General features: G+C 42.0%; 1 protein-coding gene across 4 annotated transcripts in view; it reads right to left on the bottom strand.

Moving 5' to 3' along the window:
* Positions 1 to 17,475, bottom strand: part of TBXAS1 (thromboxane A synthase 1) — a 260,715-nt gene that overhangs the window by 66,326 nt on the left and 176,914 nt on the right. For all 4 annotated transcript variants that reach the window (XM_042050428.1, XM_042050426.1, XM_042050427.1 and 1 more), the window contains one exon: positions 242 to 556. In XM_042050428.1, the coding sequence (XP_041906362.1) occupies positions 242 to 556 (315 nt within the window). The remainder of the gene's footprint in view (positions 1 to 241; positions 557 to 17,475) is intronic.

Genomic DNA, 17,475 nt, shown 5'->3' with positions numbered 1-17,475 from the left:
CTACAAAGATCAGTAAATAAAATTGACCACAAAAAACAGTAAAAGCATTCATACAAGAGGAAAAAAATAGAAATATGTATTTTTAGAGCCTGACAACAGCCGGTTGATTTCAATAGCGGAAAATATTTCTTAAAGGCTAAGCATTCACCATGACACAAAGTTTCTAGGCCATCTCTTGTGTTGATACAGTCACATCACCTTGCTCCCAGCAGGAAGCCCCAGACCAGCACATCATACTCACGTGTTTTGCAGAGAACTCATCGACCTCCCGAAGCACCTTCTCCTGGCACTCCGGGTTGGTGGCCAGCAAGTAGGTGGCAAAGGACAGCGTGCTTGTGGTGGTCTCATACCCAGCGATCAGGAACAGGAAAGCTTGGCCTGCTATCTCATCCTCTGTTAGCGTCTTCTGAGCCTTTCCAGATGAGGCCCTGCCAACCAGAGGCGCCTCATTCTGTCTGAGAGCAGCAGATGGGCCGATCACATCCGAGCACCCGGCTGCCAGGGAGTTGGCTGAATCACAGGCGTCAAGCATCCACTGGAGAAAATCCCTGCGCCTCTGCAGAACACAGCAGGACAAGGAATGTGAGGAATGGGTCACAGAGCAATGTCTTCCACAAGGATGGGAACAGAGAGCTACTTCCTATTTACAGCGTACACTTTGCTCCCACAGAATGGCCACCAGCCTTTCACCAAATGAGGAGACTTCCATAAATCAGATGGAAATGCTGTAACTAAGAGCCTGTCATTGCTTTCTTCCCAGTGAGATGAGACTGATCTGCCCCCAATTCATAACAGGTACGTATCTTCACAGAGGATTCCTAACGGCCAGCTCTTTCATTCCAGAGCTTCTTTCATTCTTAGAGTGAGTTCTTGGCACTTGCTGGAAATTGGGGGACTGACACAGACACTGTACATGCAGGCCCCATGTGCACCTGCCAGATGGAGGCAGCACAACTCATGCTTGGAGGAGCTGGTCCATCTGCTTGGATGAACCATCCTCATTTGTTCATATGGTCCAAAGCATGAAAGTCACCATCTAAGTTCAGGGTTGCATCTACAACACTTTGTGTACCAGCTTAGCGTGACAGGACTGAAATCTAATCTCAGTAAACTGGGATATCTTTTTATGAGAAAGTACAGTTATGAACACTCCTACCAAGATAGCTTTTTTTTAAAACTTTTTTTTTTTAATAATTTAATTTTTTTAAAACATATTTGCAGAACCATATTAAAACAGTAAGCATTCCCCTACCACTAAACCTGTTCGGGTGGTTTGTCTTTGCAAAATGCCCACTGAATGATTCTATTGCTATGAGAACTGCTTTCTTTCACACTAGTTTCTGACACAAAAGCTCTAATCAACAGACCTACGGCCAAGAGTGAGCTGACTCCAAACCAGTGTGGACAGCAAGCTTGATTAGGCTTTGAAATATAGCCCAAAAGGTTTGAATTGACTTTTGCGAGTGGGCATAATAGAATTGTGCTGAACCTAAGCCATAAGGCTGTGTGATTGATTTTCAATTCCTCAAATACCAACAGAATACATGATAGCTCAAGGACTTAGAAGTGACTGCAGTGCCAGAACATGACAACTTGTGCAGTGGGATGGACAAAAGAAGGGACCAAGCCTTTCTTCAAAAGAAAATAATATGCTGTAAAGCTGCATTTATGTGTTAAAAATAAATCATTTGAATGATTTCTTGGATCTGATGATTGAGAGATAAAATAGAAAAAAGAAGGGCCAGAGAAAAGGACAGGCAAACAAGATAAGAGTAAGGAAGAACTAATTCATTATAAATGTCAAACGGCTTAATCAGATTATTTATTTTTTATATGACATGGGAAAAGAAAGCAGTGATACAAGAAAACAGGAGAATACTCAGTGTCCTGTACGTAGCTCTGCTGCCAACAAACTGTTCTGACCGATCTACAGGCAGAGAGGAATGGTTATTTCGGGGTTTGAATAACACAAGGGATTGGCTCAGTGCCTCTTTAACAGCTCCTTCCCTCCACCCCACAGAATCTTTCCATTATGTACCTTCTACCCATGAGCATCTTGTACCCCGGTACACCCAAAAATCCAGATAGCAGCCAGTGCCAGTCACTGCCTGCTGAAGGACTCTACACATTCACCAGTCAGACAATCTCCTCCAAGGCACGGGAGATGTGCTTTTCCAACAGTAGGTGAAGGCACACAAAAATCATTATAGACATTGTGCTCTGCAAATGAGCTGCAGTTCTGAAAATACTTTCTTGTGCCCAGACTTGTCGGGGTCTCCTCCCCCTGCCATGTAGCCCTGGGAGAGGGGCCCTGAGGTGAGGCACGGGGTTTCCCTGCCCCTGGTCAGCCTCATTCCCCACTGGTTGGTTTGTGTTTCCCGGCACAGGCAAAGGACCCTCGATCCGGTGACTGTGAGGGTTCCTCAGCAGAGCCCCACCCATGCGGCTGGAGAAATAAACATCTCTGAAACATCTACCAAGAATCTCTCTATATATATTTCTTTCCCATGGGACTCCTGGTTTGATATATGCACGTTACAGTAATCCCCACTGTAACGTAGACTTAGGCACAATTCCCACCAGCATGATAGGATATCTCTGCTCCATTATGTTCCTGTAGATTGGAGGAAGCAAGACTTCATGCGCACTGCAGCTGTGAATAGCTAAAAGATCCCATTTAACTTTTCCAGGAAGGGCTTAATTGACACCCTAGGAGTTCATGTATTGCACAACTCCAAGTCCAACTCTTTGGCATAGCCTGTGCTTCAGGAATTTCCCTGGTATATATATTTGTATTAGGCCATTTGTAAAATTATAAAAAACAACAACAACCACCACCCCACAACCAAAAACAAACCCCAAAACAAAAATCCAAACTGACCAACCAAAAAAAAACCCAACAACCAAGAGAGTCCAGTTCCAGTGTGTTCATTAGTGTGTGGATAAACTCAATGTAGTAATGAACTGCATCTGTAGAGACAGTCTCTTTATCTGCAAGACTAACCACCATCACCTAAACTACCTTCACAACATAAAAATGCATAATTACCTTCCTATTCAGTGGAATTGTAACACTGGAGCATCCTGTAGCTTGAAAGGTGTAACATTTGCTATGGTTCTGCATCCATCCTTCTCTAGCTGTGAATTTTCTTGTAAACAAACCCATTGCCCTCTGAGGGTTTGCTGTTCCCAGTCATGAGCTGTTAGACGAGCCTGGTCTTATATTTAGACAACACACTCTCTGGAGACCCTGTAAGATGTTTTTCCAGCCTTAAACAAAATCAGGTCCTGGCCTTATACAAAGCATCGGGTTATTGCTGCGATAGCAAAGTTATAATCATAATGACTAGTGAATAAAATTTCATTCATGAGAATTTTTGCTGAAAGCAAACTTAATGAATACTAGCACAAGTGGATATTCCCAGGAATGTGCTCTGAAATGCCTCTGTGGCCATTTTGAGGAGCTCTTTTTATTACTCACGTAATATATTTGGTTAGGAATTTAAAAGCTTGTCTTGTTGCAGAATCTGTTTTTAAGGTCATCCTATCCAGAAGCAACCGGATACTGGATATCTGTGCCATGTAATTTGCTCACAGGTGAGCAGGGGTTGCTAAGAGCAATGGCCTCATAAACAAACCTTGCAAAAACAACATTCATTTGCAAAAACTACTTGAATAATAGTAGGGGGGAAAAAAAGCATAACATTAGGGAGAAGCAAGATTTTTCTGAGATAATTCTGCACGGTGGAAGGAGCGATATTTCAGCAAAGCTTCTCTTCCTTATGCTTCATTCTACTTCACTTTAGGCATCAGTATAGAGTGCTACATAAAAAATCGTTGTCAACCCAAGCGAGAGAAGAGATTTCCAGGGTTATAACAAGTCATAATGAAACATATTTTTTTCCGCACCATCAGGACGGAAAAATTGCTCTGATTCCAAAACCTAACAATGGCAATAGAGGCAAATACTAGCATAAACCCAAATACAACTGGATTGTTAAGTGCTAGAAATACGGAAAAGGCATCTCATGAAAATTGACGGGGGGGGGGGGGGGGGTGGTTCTCCACTTTGGCTGACAGCAGAAGGAAAAAAAAAATTTTAAAAAGGCATTTTTTTCAGTTTGACAACAGACCAAGTACTTACAGTGCCACTGCACAAAAACATTCTTTGGTCATCACATCCAGCTGCTGGCTTCCTTTTTCCATCAGGGACATTTGTTTGATTTCCCTCACAAAAAGCAGAAGCCCATAATAGCCTCCATCCTGTCCTCTGACACTTGCATAGTTATGTTACAATGGCCTCAGAAAAATTCCTGCCACAAAAGAATGGCGTGCTAATGCGATGGACTCTTGATTTGCCCCTGTACAACACAGAGCCTGTCATTAAGCCAATGATAATTGAATGGAAAGCTACAATTTGAAAAAAAAAAAAAAAATCATTTGAATGCAGTGTGGGACAGGGTGAATGTCTAACTTGGTGGTGACACAGACATCCCCTTTGAAATATATAATAAGACAAGCCCCGCTTACAGCTTCCCCAAGACAGACACCTTGCAATATATTTCCTGACACCGGTGTTCTGGGCCGTATCATTCCTCTCATTAGTCTCCTTAAACATCACCTGGCCATGCAGAGGAATCGCTCTGCACAGAGGCGTAACAAGAGATGTGCTCCGTGCTGGAAGGATAGATGTGCGCGGTGCTGGGGAAGGCCAGGCCACCAGAATCCACCTCCCCTCCTCAAATCATGGCTTGCAAGTTTTGCAGCTGTCAGAAGATGAGAGCTGTACTGCTCACAGGAGAGATTCAGCGTGACTTTTCTCACAGGAGGCCAGGGTCCTGGGGGGCGGGAGATGTCTCCAGCTCTCTCCATCCTAAACAGGGAGCTGTGTTTTCATACCTAAGACCGACATGCCAGCTGACCTTCTAGCAAATTCACCATGCTTTGGGGATCCAGGGGACCCTTGGGTCATGCTTTTGGTAGAGAGATTAAGCTGTTCAACTTCTATGCAAGCTGAAGTAAAAAAATTACTTAAGGAAAACTACCAAATATATCTCAGTTACAATTTTAGTTCTTAATGCTTTGATTTCAGTCATGTTTTCTGCAAATTACGCTCAAATTTTGCACCAGTCTGATAGTTCATATCTGCATTTTGAGTTCAAAAGAGCCCAGAAACACAAAAATCTACCTTATGATGAATCAAGGAATCAAAATAAATGACTTAATTGGTCAGTAGTCTGTAAAGCACTTGCTGTGGTGTGAAAGTATTACAAATGTGATGCTGCTAACATAATACCATTCCCAATAAACTGTACAGACCCTCCTGGTCTTTCTCAAATGATCTGATGGAAACTCAAAAAAGATAGATTTCAGAATCCTTATCTAGCAGGTAGAAAGCTCACATCTCATATTATTTCAGCAAACTTGTACAAACACTGCTCTATCAATGTATATCCAGGAAGCTTTTTATAAGCTTGATTTGGCAACCCTCATTTCAGGTGAGACAAACCTGCATCACCACGAAGTTATCAGTAAAGCACTGCAGCAGCTACCCAGATCCTTTTGAAAAGGAAGCACAAAATGGAGCCCCGCTAAAACTATCATTTTGCCAAACTTTTTTGAAAGGATCAAATTCAACCTCTAACACTTGCAGGTTTGATTTGGTTTCTCAGTGAAATCACAAAAAAACCCAGTTTCTCTGCTAATACATCTAAGTCCAAAACATTTCAGAGAGAATGTCCTTTTGCCTTGTGCTTGAACATGGAAGCTGAAATCAACTGAGAGGCCCACAAATTTGTGTGTCTGAAGGTTGAGGACAAGGTGCTCTCAGAGGTGATGCTCAGCTCTGGAAGGACCTGGATTCTGTTGGACTGCAGGGTATGGCCATTGCTCAAGAGTGGCCAGCAGACTTTTCAGTCTGGCAGATAAAACCCTTTTGTTTGCATTTGCTAATAGCAGCAGAAGAAAACACTGCAATAATTTTATTGTGAATGGGCTGAGTGTCTGAAGGCAGGCAGGTCTTACAAAGTGATATAACTTGCATTAAAAAAATTACTAAATTTAAAGCAAAAAAGAAAAACTCACTGAGTGCTGATTTGGAAGGTGGAGCAGCCTTTTGCCAGCCTGATCTGATTTTAATATTTATAATAAAACCCCAGACTGAGAAGATTTTGTGTAACTTTGGACTGGATATTTTCGTATCTTACCATCACTAACCTTGCATGCAAACTGCTGACCATAGTTCACATCTATAAGAGAACCCTGTGAGTATTCAATAACATTGCATTTGATGTCAGAAGCCACAGCAATGCCTTTGCTTGCTACTTGAAAGAAAAGTGTCCCTACAATAATGTTGCTAAAGGCAAAATGAAAGCTGCCCCCAGGAAGTGCAGGTAAGTCAGCAAATAGATGAAGGCACCTGACAAGAGAAAGCATTAAACATGGCATCAAAACATATCTTCTCTATGTGACCAGTGTTCTTCTAAAAAATAAAAGATAAAAATAAAGCCGAGAATAAGCCTAAATTAGAAGATGATATAGGTTTTATTGGCTAAGTTTACCACTAAATCTGCATAGTGGCCAATCTGATTTACTGGTTAAAGCAGTGCCCTTCCACAGTAGCTGAGATGCTTTAGGCTGCACTCCCTTTTTTGCCTGTAAAGCACAGTTATAGCTGGTGCAGCTTCTCCATCTGTAAAATCGGAACAACAGACATCAAATCTTATAAAACACCGTGAAGAGAAGCTAATGATGATCTCAGAAAACCCTTTAAGACCTAGGATGAAAACAGATTTACACACACGCAAAGAGTTTAAGGCAAAAGCATCATCATAGAGGGGAAGGAGCCCTGGAAGGAACTCAGCAAGTTATCTGCTTCATCCCCTTGCCACAAGGCAGCATCAGCCAAACCAGCACTGACAGCTGTTTGTCTAACCTGTTCTTAAAAACCCAGCAAACCCTGACTTCCCACAGCATCCCCAGGCAGTCCACCCCAGCACTGGACCTTTTTCATCACTGCAGAGGTTTCCCCTCCTCCAGTGAGTCACCAAAGATATTGTAAATCATTAGATTTCACCAGCTACATCCATAAAGTCTGCAACTCCACAACCTGTACATATTTTCATATATATATATATATATATATATTCAAAATCTTTAATAAAGCATGATGAGAACATAAAAATCAAACTGCTGAAAAATACAAAATTATTTTCACATAGTAGTGCCTCCATTCACAGGAGAGAAGAGTGCACAGGTACTGATAGTTTGTTCTTCAAAAATTTTGCACCTTTCTGACCTTCAAAAAGCAAAGTTAAAGTAAAAGCATTAGTAGCTTACAGAGAGATGGGTAAGCCTAATTCAGCCTGAAAATAAACCTGGAGGGAATTCTTAAATCCAGGATTTTGTTAGTGACCTATCTCCCCTCCGCTTATACTGCTGCAAGTGGCACTAGAGGGCTCACGTCTTGAAAGACAGCAGCCTCCTTCTCCAGATGGTCCCACACAAACCAGGGACAAAAATAAATTTGAATTTATTTTATTTATTAATTGTTAGTGAAGGAAGAGAAAGCAAAGAGCTGTTTGTAGCTGACATAATGTTAACACAGCTGTTTACAACTCTTCCAAGAGAAGACTGGTTTTAAGATCCTAGCCAAAGGCTTGACTTGGCTAAAGTGATCTGTAGGATGAAGAGATACTACAGCTATGGGTGGGAAAGAAGATACAGTCCTATTTGGTTGTTTCATTAACTGTGTGGGTCCACAGAGAAACATGCAGCTTGCCTAGAGAGCTGGAAACCCTCCCAGTGGCTCTTCAGTGTAAAATCAAGGGATTGTCTGCAGCAGGGTCCATTTACACCCCTAATGAACTGGGCCATTGTCTCTGACTCTGGGGAGTTTTCCTCCAGCACCAGGCTCAGGTATCTAAGACAAGCACTAAGTTTTTCAACGTGAAATTCAGTCTAATAGCAAACAAGTGTCATGCAGGTTATGGCAGCTGCTTGGCAGCTCTGCCCAGGTCACAGCACAGCAGCATAACCAGCACAGCTCCCTCCATTGTGTGCACACATGGGGAAGGCTCAGAAAGCAGCCCAAAATTCAGTGGCTACAGAGTCCCATCCAGCTTTCCCAGTCTCTGCATCGTGGTGAGCAAGAGACATTGGCAGCAAATACCAGTGGACAGCAACCTCCTCATTCGTATTTGCAAAACATTTAGGATAACACCACTCTGATAATGAGTCCTGGCATTATCACAGTGCAAACAATAAATATTGGATTTGTGTGTGCGGTAGCTGAGCTTCTCCTGCCCCACACGTGTTTTGCTGCTTGAAGGGGGAGGAGTGACATTGTCAGAATACACAGTATGGAAACACAAGGCAAGAAATAACTGAGTGATGGGGGGAAAGAACAGCTTGGTCCAGGCACTGCCACGTATGCCAGCATGTGGAACAGGCACCCATCCCCAAACCAGCAGCAAGCTGTCCACCCTACTTCACACTGTATGCATGCATCCTCTCCCAAAGCTCATCTGGCCTCCCGCTAAACCCTCTGGCACTCCTCCCCTCTGTTATTTGCACGAGGAAGGGAGGATGCAGGAAGGGAGTGTTTTAGGCTAAGTGTCTGACACCCAGAAGCTTGACCCTCTGCTGACTAAAGGCTACTGTTGCAGGCAGTCCTCTGTTCCTTTCTACTTGCCACAGATTACAATCTTATTTGCTTATATTTAATTCCTGATTAATCATAATTTCTTGTTTTAGCAGTTGTCTAACACTCAAGAAAATGCACATGAATCTCATTATTTCTTTCTTACTCTTTGTTCTTCCTGCCCCATATGCTCCTTAATGCAAAGCCCCACCACTCACTTTGAAGAGCCATCAGGATGTTTTGGGGCCATTCAGGGAATTTACTGCTCACATCCTGCTCTCCCTCATCTCTCCCCAGGGTTAGTTCAAGATTCTTTCTTTCTGCATCACACAACATATAGATTGCATATGTTTTGAGGGAAGGAACAGCTCATTATTTGGTTTTGTGATGCCCTTAATTAATTTCAGGAAACTAAAAAACCTTTTTTTTAACTAAACTAATCATCTTTTTCAGACTGACATAAATGGCACGTACTGCTAAAAAAAAAAAAAGTACAGTTAATGTTATTTTTATTCTCTAGTAACAATACGGGGGGAGAAATTGTCTTTATCACTTCTTCAAGCAACTGCTCTCCACCGCTGGTAGGCAATCCTACTGCCAGCTTATCCATTCATGATCACACCTGCACCCTACATTAGGATTTATCCCAGATTTTCAGCTATATTAAACTGGCTTTTACCTAAAGTACATAAATCACATCTATATATGACTCCCATGACTTGTGTGCGTGAAGGGATACAGGTTTCTAACACAGTGGGTGAAAGCACTGGGAAGGAAAGGATTATTTTCAGCTAACCAGTGACCAATAACAAACTGTGTTATCCTCCACAGCTTCATGGATGCTCGGTTCAGTTATGGGTTTTATCCAATAGATGGCTCCTCGGTAGCAGGAAGGATTCTCCCCCTGCTCTCCTTTCCTTCACGGAGTTTCAGTATGACTTTCTAATATTTACACAGCTATTATCTTGCAAATATAGGCATTTTGTGCGCACTGATAAACACACAGAAGAAGCACGTGTGCGTGAATTAAAGAACAAAAGAAAAATTAGATGACATTTTATATACTGCCTGCCACTTTGTCCTCTGCCAGTACAGGGATGCATGAAAAATGACAGCCTGGAATGCTTCCTGAAGTAAAACTAAAAAAAATTTTAAAAATACAACTACAGAAACATTACCAGCACACCAAATACAAGCTGTCTTTCTCCCCAAAATTATGAGGACATCTCCCACATCTCACATATCCCTGACTGAGCAATACTTAAGAAACTTAGAGGCATCATTACTACTCTGTCAACAGAAGATTTTCCACAAGAAAAAAAGAAAAAAAAAAATTATGATATAATGATCCAGAAGAGTTCTGTGTAATTGGCAGGGTACAAGTTAACATCATCATGAGTAATGTTAGCATTTCTGAGATGGTGAAAGTGAATACATTTTTGTTGTTTTACAGAAAAACATAATTAGAATCATAACAGCAAGCCCCCAAGATACTCAGAAAAATCACATTTATCCCATACAGGCACTTGTGACTTCTCTGAATTAAAAGAGCAGTTCCCAGTCATTTCTGTCCTGAGATCTATCCTGCATCTCACTCAGATCTTGTCAAGATCCTGTCAACACCTGGCAGTAACCCCATTTTGGGATTGTAACCCTCTGGTCTGACCACATGATCAAGTGAAAACAGAACACCCACAATAAATAATAAATTGCATAGAAGCCAGACCATGGCTATTTAAAATCCCATGATTTAACACTTCAACGGGACACATAAGTATAAGCCCCCTATACCTGCTGTTAGCATCTAAAATAGTATCATTCCTAAAAATAACCTTTGTCCTTGAAACATTAAGCTGCTTTGAAAAGTGGGGGAAAGGTATCATTTCACGACAAATACACATATTTATATGTTTAACATTAGCATCGTAGCATGAGCACAATTACAGCCATAATAACTGTCAAGAAAAAAAAAACTGTTTTATCTCTGTTCAAAGCTGAGCACAATCACCGGTCGCATTTCAGCATTCCAAAAGGACTTGCCTCAAACCAGCTTTTTTTCTGGCTAAAACCTGGAAAATTCAAACCAACTGGCACCTTGCTCACTCCCAAATAAGCTCAGCAGCAACATGCTTGACCATGGGCTGTGACACTGTTGCTTCCCTTTAACCCTGAGCAGACGCCCCAAGCAGTCCTCTGTCCTTGATGGGCATTATGCAGAGAAACAGCACATGTAAAGGCAGCCTCATGATCTGCTGATCCCTCTTTGGCTCTTTACATGCTCAAAGACATTGCTTCTAAACTGCAAGGGGCAGATTTAAACCCTGGCCAGTCCCAATAGCAGCGAAACACCAAAGCTCCATCTTTCGACCTGTCTCTCTTTCCCAGGATGCTGCAGCCGGCAGAACTCACCCAGACCCAAAGCCAAGCCTGCAGACTTTCACCAACCTTCTCTCTTTAAGGGGCAAATATACAGGCACACCAAAAAGTCAGAGTTCACAAGTGAAATACTGACAATCATTTTCACCGTGGAGCAGTTTAAAAGAGGCAGCAGTGATATTCATTAAGCTGTTAATAATGGATTGTGGCACAAAGCAATTTATCAAGTTTCCACTGTAATTAAAATCACTGAATATTCGGGCACTTGCAATGCACCTAGCTCTCCCTGCTTCTGAAGCTTTACATTTTAATGTGAATTATAGCTCCCTCTCCCCAGAGAGCTACTAAAAAGCCCATTTTAATTGGTATGTTTTTAATTGAGATTACATTATTAAAAAGTGTAAATTTCTGTTGAAGAGAGAAAGGAGGTGCTCAGCTCCCCTTTAGTCTCTGTCTCCCTTAGATATAGCTTGCTTATCCCAGCGGGAGGGAAAAATGAAGGGTAGCTGCTGTGAAGGAAGAAGAGAAAGCCCTGAACACTCACAGGCTGTGAAGCCAGGGCAAGGCAGCATTGACTGCCATGGATGCAGGATTTTCTAGGTGGATTTTCGGGAGGGAATCACCACCATCATTCAGGCTGCTCTTAACAAAAGGCAGACAGAAAACACTATGCAGGGATTCCTGCCTTGTAGCTGGCTGACATCGAGGGCACATTTCAGCAAGCCTCTCCTCGAGGTTACCCGTGACAGACAATCTGTCGTTTTCCATAATAAGTAACGTTATGTTAAGTAATGTTAAATTCTCCTCAAAATCCAGATACGGGGTCTAGCGAAAGCCTCCGGCTCTGCTGGCTCCAGAAGGCTGGGGGGAGGGAAGGGCAGGTAGAGAGAGGCAGCCCCTGGGGCAGCCTGGACACGGTGGCAAGAAGAGAACTGCCCCAGCAAACAAAGCTGGTTGCCTTTGTGCACGGAGACGGTCAGACTGACTCGTCATCACGTTAAAAAGCAAAGCAACTTCATGCACTTGGCACCCAAATGCTGGCCACTTAAACGGTTCTCCTGCTGGCAAGATGGACTGTCAGTGCCTCTTATAAGTAGGAGTATGGATCTGCTAAGGTAAGTAGACACAAGAGAAAAGGGAGAAATATCAAAGGAGTGCAAAATAGATGGTAACAGCTGAGACAGATCAAGGAAAAAACCTCCAGAGATCAAAACACACCAAAAGATGGACAAGATGGTTGAACAAGAATGAAATACCATGGAACAGCTTTTTCATAACTGTTTCAGAAAAGCTCACACTGTATTGCAAAAAGGAGGCAGTGCATGGGGCTGAGAGAGGTCACTGTAGGCAAACAGAGACACAGAAAGACGAAGAGACAAATTCAAAGGTCACCCACTAATACCACAAGTGCTGCAACTCCCCTTCTGGTTCTGGAAGTGACTCAGGAAGGAAGAATGGTGAACCAACAACAGACAGAAGGAAAAAAAAAACATAAAAGGATGAAATGGGAAAGACAAAACTGAAATTGTTAAAACTGACAGAGAAGGGGAAAGCCCTATTGCTGCAATGAGGTCAGTAAATCTGTGATTTTTTTTTTCTATATTGAGAATTTAGATGATATGCTCTAGTTACACGTCAGAAGAAAGCCTGTTTGTAGTGGGAAAGTGCCCAAACATGCTATTGGTCTAAACAGCAAGGTGAAATTAATACATGAAATTCCTGGTCTCAGTCAATAGGCCCCTTGCAGATTTAGATGAAGAGTATGAAAACACGAAACAAAAAAAAGACTATGTAAACAAAGATTAGATCTTATATCCCATCTTGGCATTAAAGACTCTGCTGTGCAGAAAGTTAATCTCCAGATTATTTAATTCAATACAAGATTCCTTTTGCTTGCTGGTTTGAAAACCCCACATCCAGATCACAGATGAAGCAGGAAAAGAAAGGGCTTTCAGTGACCTCAAGTAGCATCTTCTGAGCAACTTTTGGGGAGCACACTGAAAGGGTAACGTAAAGAAGAGATGAAGAACAGTAAGGGAGACAAACTACAAAAGAAAGGGAATGTGCACAACCTCAGGGTAACAATTTTCCCTTTCAGCTGAAGGGCTGACTACTGAGACCATACCATGAAGGAAAACAAATGGCAGGAAGCGGGAAAAGATAGGCTGGGCAAGATTTGCTTTATGCCAATAGGATCACAAAGGGAAACTGTGTTTCCAAGCCTATAGGAAGATGACCCTGAAAGACTGCTTAAGCTGGCTATTTTGCACAGTTGAAAGCATGCAGCAGAAAGGCCAGATTACTTACTGATTTGGCATGTATCAACAGATATATGACCACATCAGATTGAAGTCTGAGTGCTATAAAAGAAAGGCAGCTGGATGTGCTTTACTCCCTGTCCAGAAAACAGAGACCTTTTTCTCAGCCCTGAACACAACAAAGTCTCATTGGGTATGTGAAATTTCTGTGGCTTGAGCATGCACATTTCCCCAAATATATACAGTGACCCACCAGGTTGCAACAGCCCTGATTCAATTATTTTTTCTGATAAGAGTATCAGGAAAGTTGCTAACTAACCAAGGGGACAAACTTTATGTCTAAGGTCATGAAAGAGCAGCATTGAGTACTAGGTATAAGAAGTATTAAAGCCAATGCCACATCCTCCTCAAACAGATGGCCTTTCAGAAAGATTTAATCAGACACTGAAATGCATGCTGCGAATACTCATTACTAGCACAGGATCAGGCTGGGACAAGTGGCCAGCACTGACGTTATTGCCTACAGGGAATTACCACAGGCATAAATAGGATTTTCAATGTTTGAACCTCACTCTGCACAGCATGCACAGGGTCCCTTTGTGATCATAAAGGAGAGTAAAGCAAAAAATTCATCATGAGGTGGGTGAGGTCTACATTGCAGAGGAGAAGCAAGAGACCCAGGCCCTTATAAGGAGCAACCACCTAATTTTTTTTGCTTTCTCATCTGCTGTTTTTTCGCCTGCGGTGGTCAAGCCACCACAAAACTCAGCAACAAAGGCCAGTTTTCTCTGGATCCCACCTTCAAAGCACAATGAGCTCTTGGTCACCGTATTTTAATAGACACATAAAATAGAGCTCTGACCACTTCATGCCCTTCAGCATCAAGAAGAGGAAAACCAGGATATAGCCACAACAACCAGCACCCAGAAGAAGGAAAAAAATAAAAATAAGAGGAGTTTGCATCTCTCCTTCAGTGATGGGAGTAGCTTCTTTGAAAACGGCAGGTTTGCCTTTCAATTCTTTCCTCTTTCAGTTTTTCAGATAAGTTTTACTGCAAACATTATTTGAAGAGTCCTTAAGCTATCTTTTGACCTGGATTTTCGGTAAACAGTATTTTAAGAGATTGATTTTACCATGCAAACACAATTTTTAAAAGTCACTGAAAACCTTGACATTACCAACAACTGAGCATGTGGGTTTATTTATTTTCAGTCTAGATAAAAAAGCCTTTTTTCAGCACTAAAGATCCCACCTTCTCCAATAAAAGATGTTTCTCATATGCTGTAGATTGGCAAAGCCAAATGTCCATCTTCACTTCCCACACCGGCTGGTGAAAACAGGAGGAAAATACATGCCAAAACTTATTGACAGAAGCATTTAAGTCCTTCCTCCTTTTAACTCTGAAGGCATCCTGTTGGCTTAGTGACTTCCTGCTGATTGATGCTGCTACAGGGAGCATCTGAACCTCTCCTGTTCTGCCCAGAAAGGGCCAAACCTAAAATTTTTTTGAAGGCCCTCTGAATGAGCTCCACCACACATCTCTTAGAAAGTGAAGTTAGATTTTCCTGGTACTATCTGCAAGATCATTCTTGGCAACTGTGGATATGCAAAGACTTAACCAGGCTAATCAGCATGAACACGCTGGTGCTTCAATTTAATATCTGTCCTTTAGTACAAGTCTATGTTCTTGCAAACTAAAGCATGGTTATCACCTGTACTTGGCACTGCTGAAGCCACACCTTGAGTGCTATGTTCAGTTCTGGGCCCCTCAGGAATGACTTGAAGGGGCTGGAGCATGTTCAGAGAAGGGCAGTAGAGCTGGGGAAGGTCTGGAGCACCAGTCTGATGAGGAGCAGCTGAGGGAGCTGGAGTTGCTTAGCCTGGAGAAAAGGAGGCTGGGGGAACATTATCACTCTCTACAACCACCTGAAAGGAGGCTGGAGTCAAGTAGGGGTTGGTCTTTTTTTCACAAGTAATATGACAGGAGGAAATGGCCTCAAGTTGTGCCAAAGGAGGTTTTGATTTGATATGAGGAAAAATTTCTTCACCAAAAGGGTGGTCAGTTGTTGGAACAGGCTGCCCAGGGAAGGGGTTCAATTACTAACCCTGGAGGTATGTAAAAGTCATGTAGATGTGGCACTTGGTGGACATGGTTTAGGGGTGGACTTGACAGGGGGTCAATGGTTGGACTTAATGATCTTAAAGGCCTTTTATAATCTAAATGATTCTGTGGTTCTATGTGAGCAGTGCTTCGAGAAGTCATGGAGATGGCTCACGTGCATGATGGCACTTCAAATCCCAGAGTGTAGCTGAGGTGGGATCTGTGAAATATGAGCTAGAGACATCACTCCTGTCACCTCCAGAAGAAAAAACAGAGATACACTGCAGTGGTTGAGAAAGACCAAAAGTGAGTGGAGAGAATCACAGATGCCAGATTATGTTGTTAGGGTTGCTGCAGGGTTTGCTGGAGTGGGGCAGATAATGCATACATGATACCATCTGCCTATTCCTTGTCTAGAGTCCATGAAGCACTCTGAGCCATAACCAAGGAAACAGTAAAATGGTGCATTAGAGCAAAGGGCGAGCAGTAGCAAGCAGACCTCCATGTGCTTGCTGGCAGCAGGTAACCAAGCAGACATTTGCTAACTTCTTGTGGCCATAGTGCTCATAAAGCCCTGGGCTCAAAGGTGTTCTGAGCTGTAGAACTGGGATAGATGCAGCAGTAATGCAAAACTCTTCCTGCACACCTTGGGGAGGCAAGAAAGACACTGCTCTTGTTACTTATTCCGTCCTTGGTCTCTTTTGAGCAGAGAGACTGCAGAGCTGCATTTCATGATGAAAGAACCTCAGCCAGACACCTCAGCCCAGGCCTGAAACCCAAAGATCACATTTGCTAAGTCTCCAGTTCCTCCTTGGAAAGACAACAACGGGGTGAGCAAGAAATTTCAGCTGTGCCCAGAAGTAATGAGGATTTTAAGTTCATTTCCATTCAAGGTTTTGTAGCTTTGTTATGTTTAAATACCCAGTTCATAAATCCCAGGAAAGTTATAAAACTCATTACTCTTTAAGAAAAATAAATTAAATAAATAATTTTTTAAAAAATATTAATCAAATGGGGGAAGGAACACAATTTAAACCACAAGCAAATGGCTTGACTTTTAAAAGAAGGTGAATAACTAAAATGCTTTTTAATATAATGCTCCTCATTCTTTTTGTCACTGTGTGCTGCCCAAGCACAGATACCAGATTTAATGTTCAAAAGGTTTTTAACATATTCTAGAGCAATTATACCATTCTGCTAAAAGCAGCAGGAATTGAGGTTTGAGAGTTGTGTTCAACTCCATATTTAGCCCAAATTTCCTCTATATCTTTAAGACACACATTTACCTTTCTGGAAAGTCCACATTTCCACCTGACAAAGGCAGTGTGTAATGGGATGATCAAATTGTGAGAACAGCACAGCAGAACAGAATCACAGCATCCCTCCAACAGACTTAGAAAAACAAAAGGATCAGACTGCTCCTTTGTTTTACTGACTTATATTAATCAATAAAAATAGATTATTTAATATTGCCATATAGTGTGTAACCTTAAATGGACACCACCTTCTTCTTAACAGAAACAAATTTTGCCTGTTTTTCTACAAAGATAAGAATACTGCACACTATTAGGTGTCTAATCCTCCCATCTGCTGTTTCCGTAGAAAAATATTTACTTTTTAACATCTGTACTGCGTTTACACAGTTCAAACACACACATAGCTCCTGGAATGTACATAGTATTTAGCAAATTTTTAACTAAGTTTTCTTTGTAATTGTATAGTTTTCCCTTGACAAGGAGAGGATCAGACTTTTTCAGGAGGATTACCTCTGCTCAACTCATTTCAAGCAGCTCTTGAATAAAATAGTTCATTAGTTCATGAAAAGGAAGGACTCCAGGGAACTACTGGGGAAGGAAGAGAAAAGAAGAGAGTGTCACAGTAATTAGGTTTTCAGACTGTCGCTTATCCTCCAGAATGCAGGTACACACACACACGTCCCTCTTCCCCTTAGGGGAGATCATTGCATGTTTTTCCCTGGGAATCAGTGTTCCAGAGATTAAAGTTCTAACCTGGCCATAATTTCCCAGAAAGATATTAAAAGATACCCCTTCTTTATCGCACATTTCTGTTGCGATAGTCCATAGAGCTTGAGATGTCCC

This window comes from Corvus kubaryi, unplaced genomic scaffold, assembly GCF_017639235.1.
Source record: "Corvus kubaryi isolate FWS band 111438036 unplaced genomic scaffold, C.kubaryi_AGA036_p1.0 74, whole genome shotgun sequence".
Lineage (NCBI taxonomy): Eukaryota > Metazoa > Chordata > Aves > Passeriformes > Corvidae > Corvus > Corvus kubaryi.
This window is presented reverse-complemented; position numbering and strand designations above follow the sequence as displayed.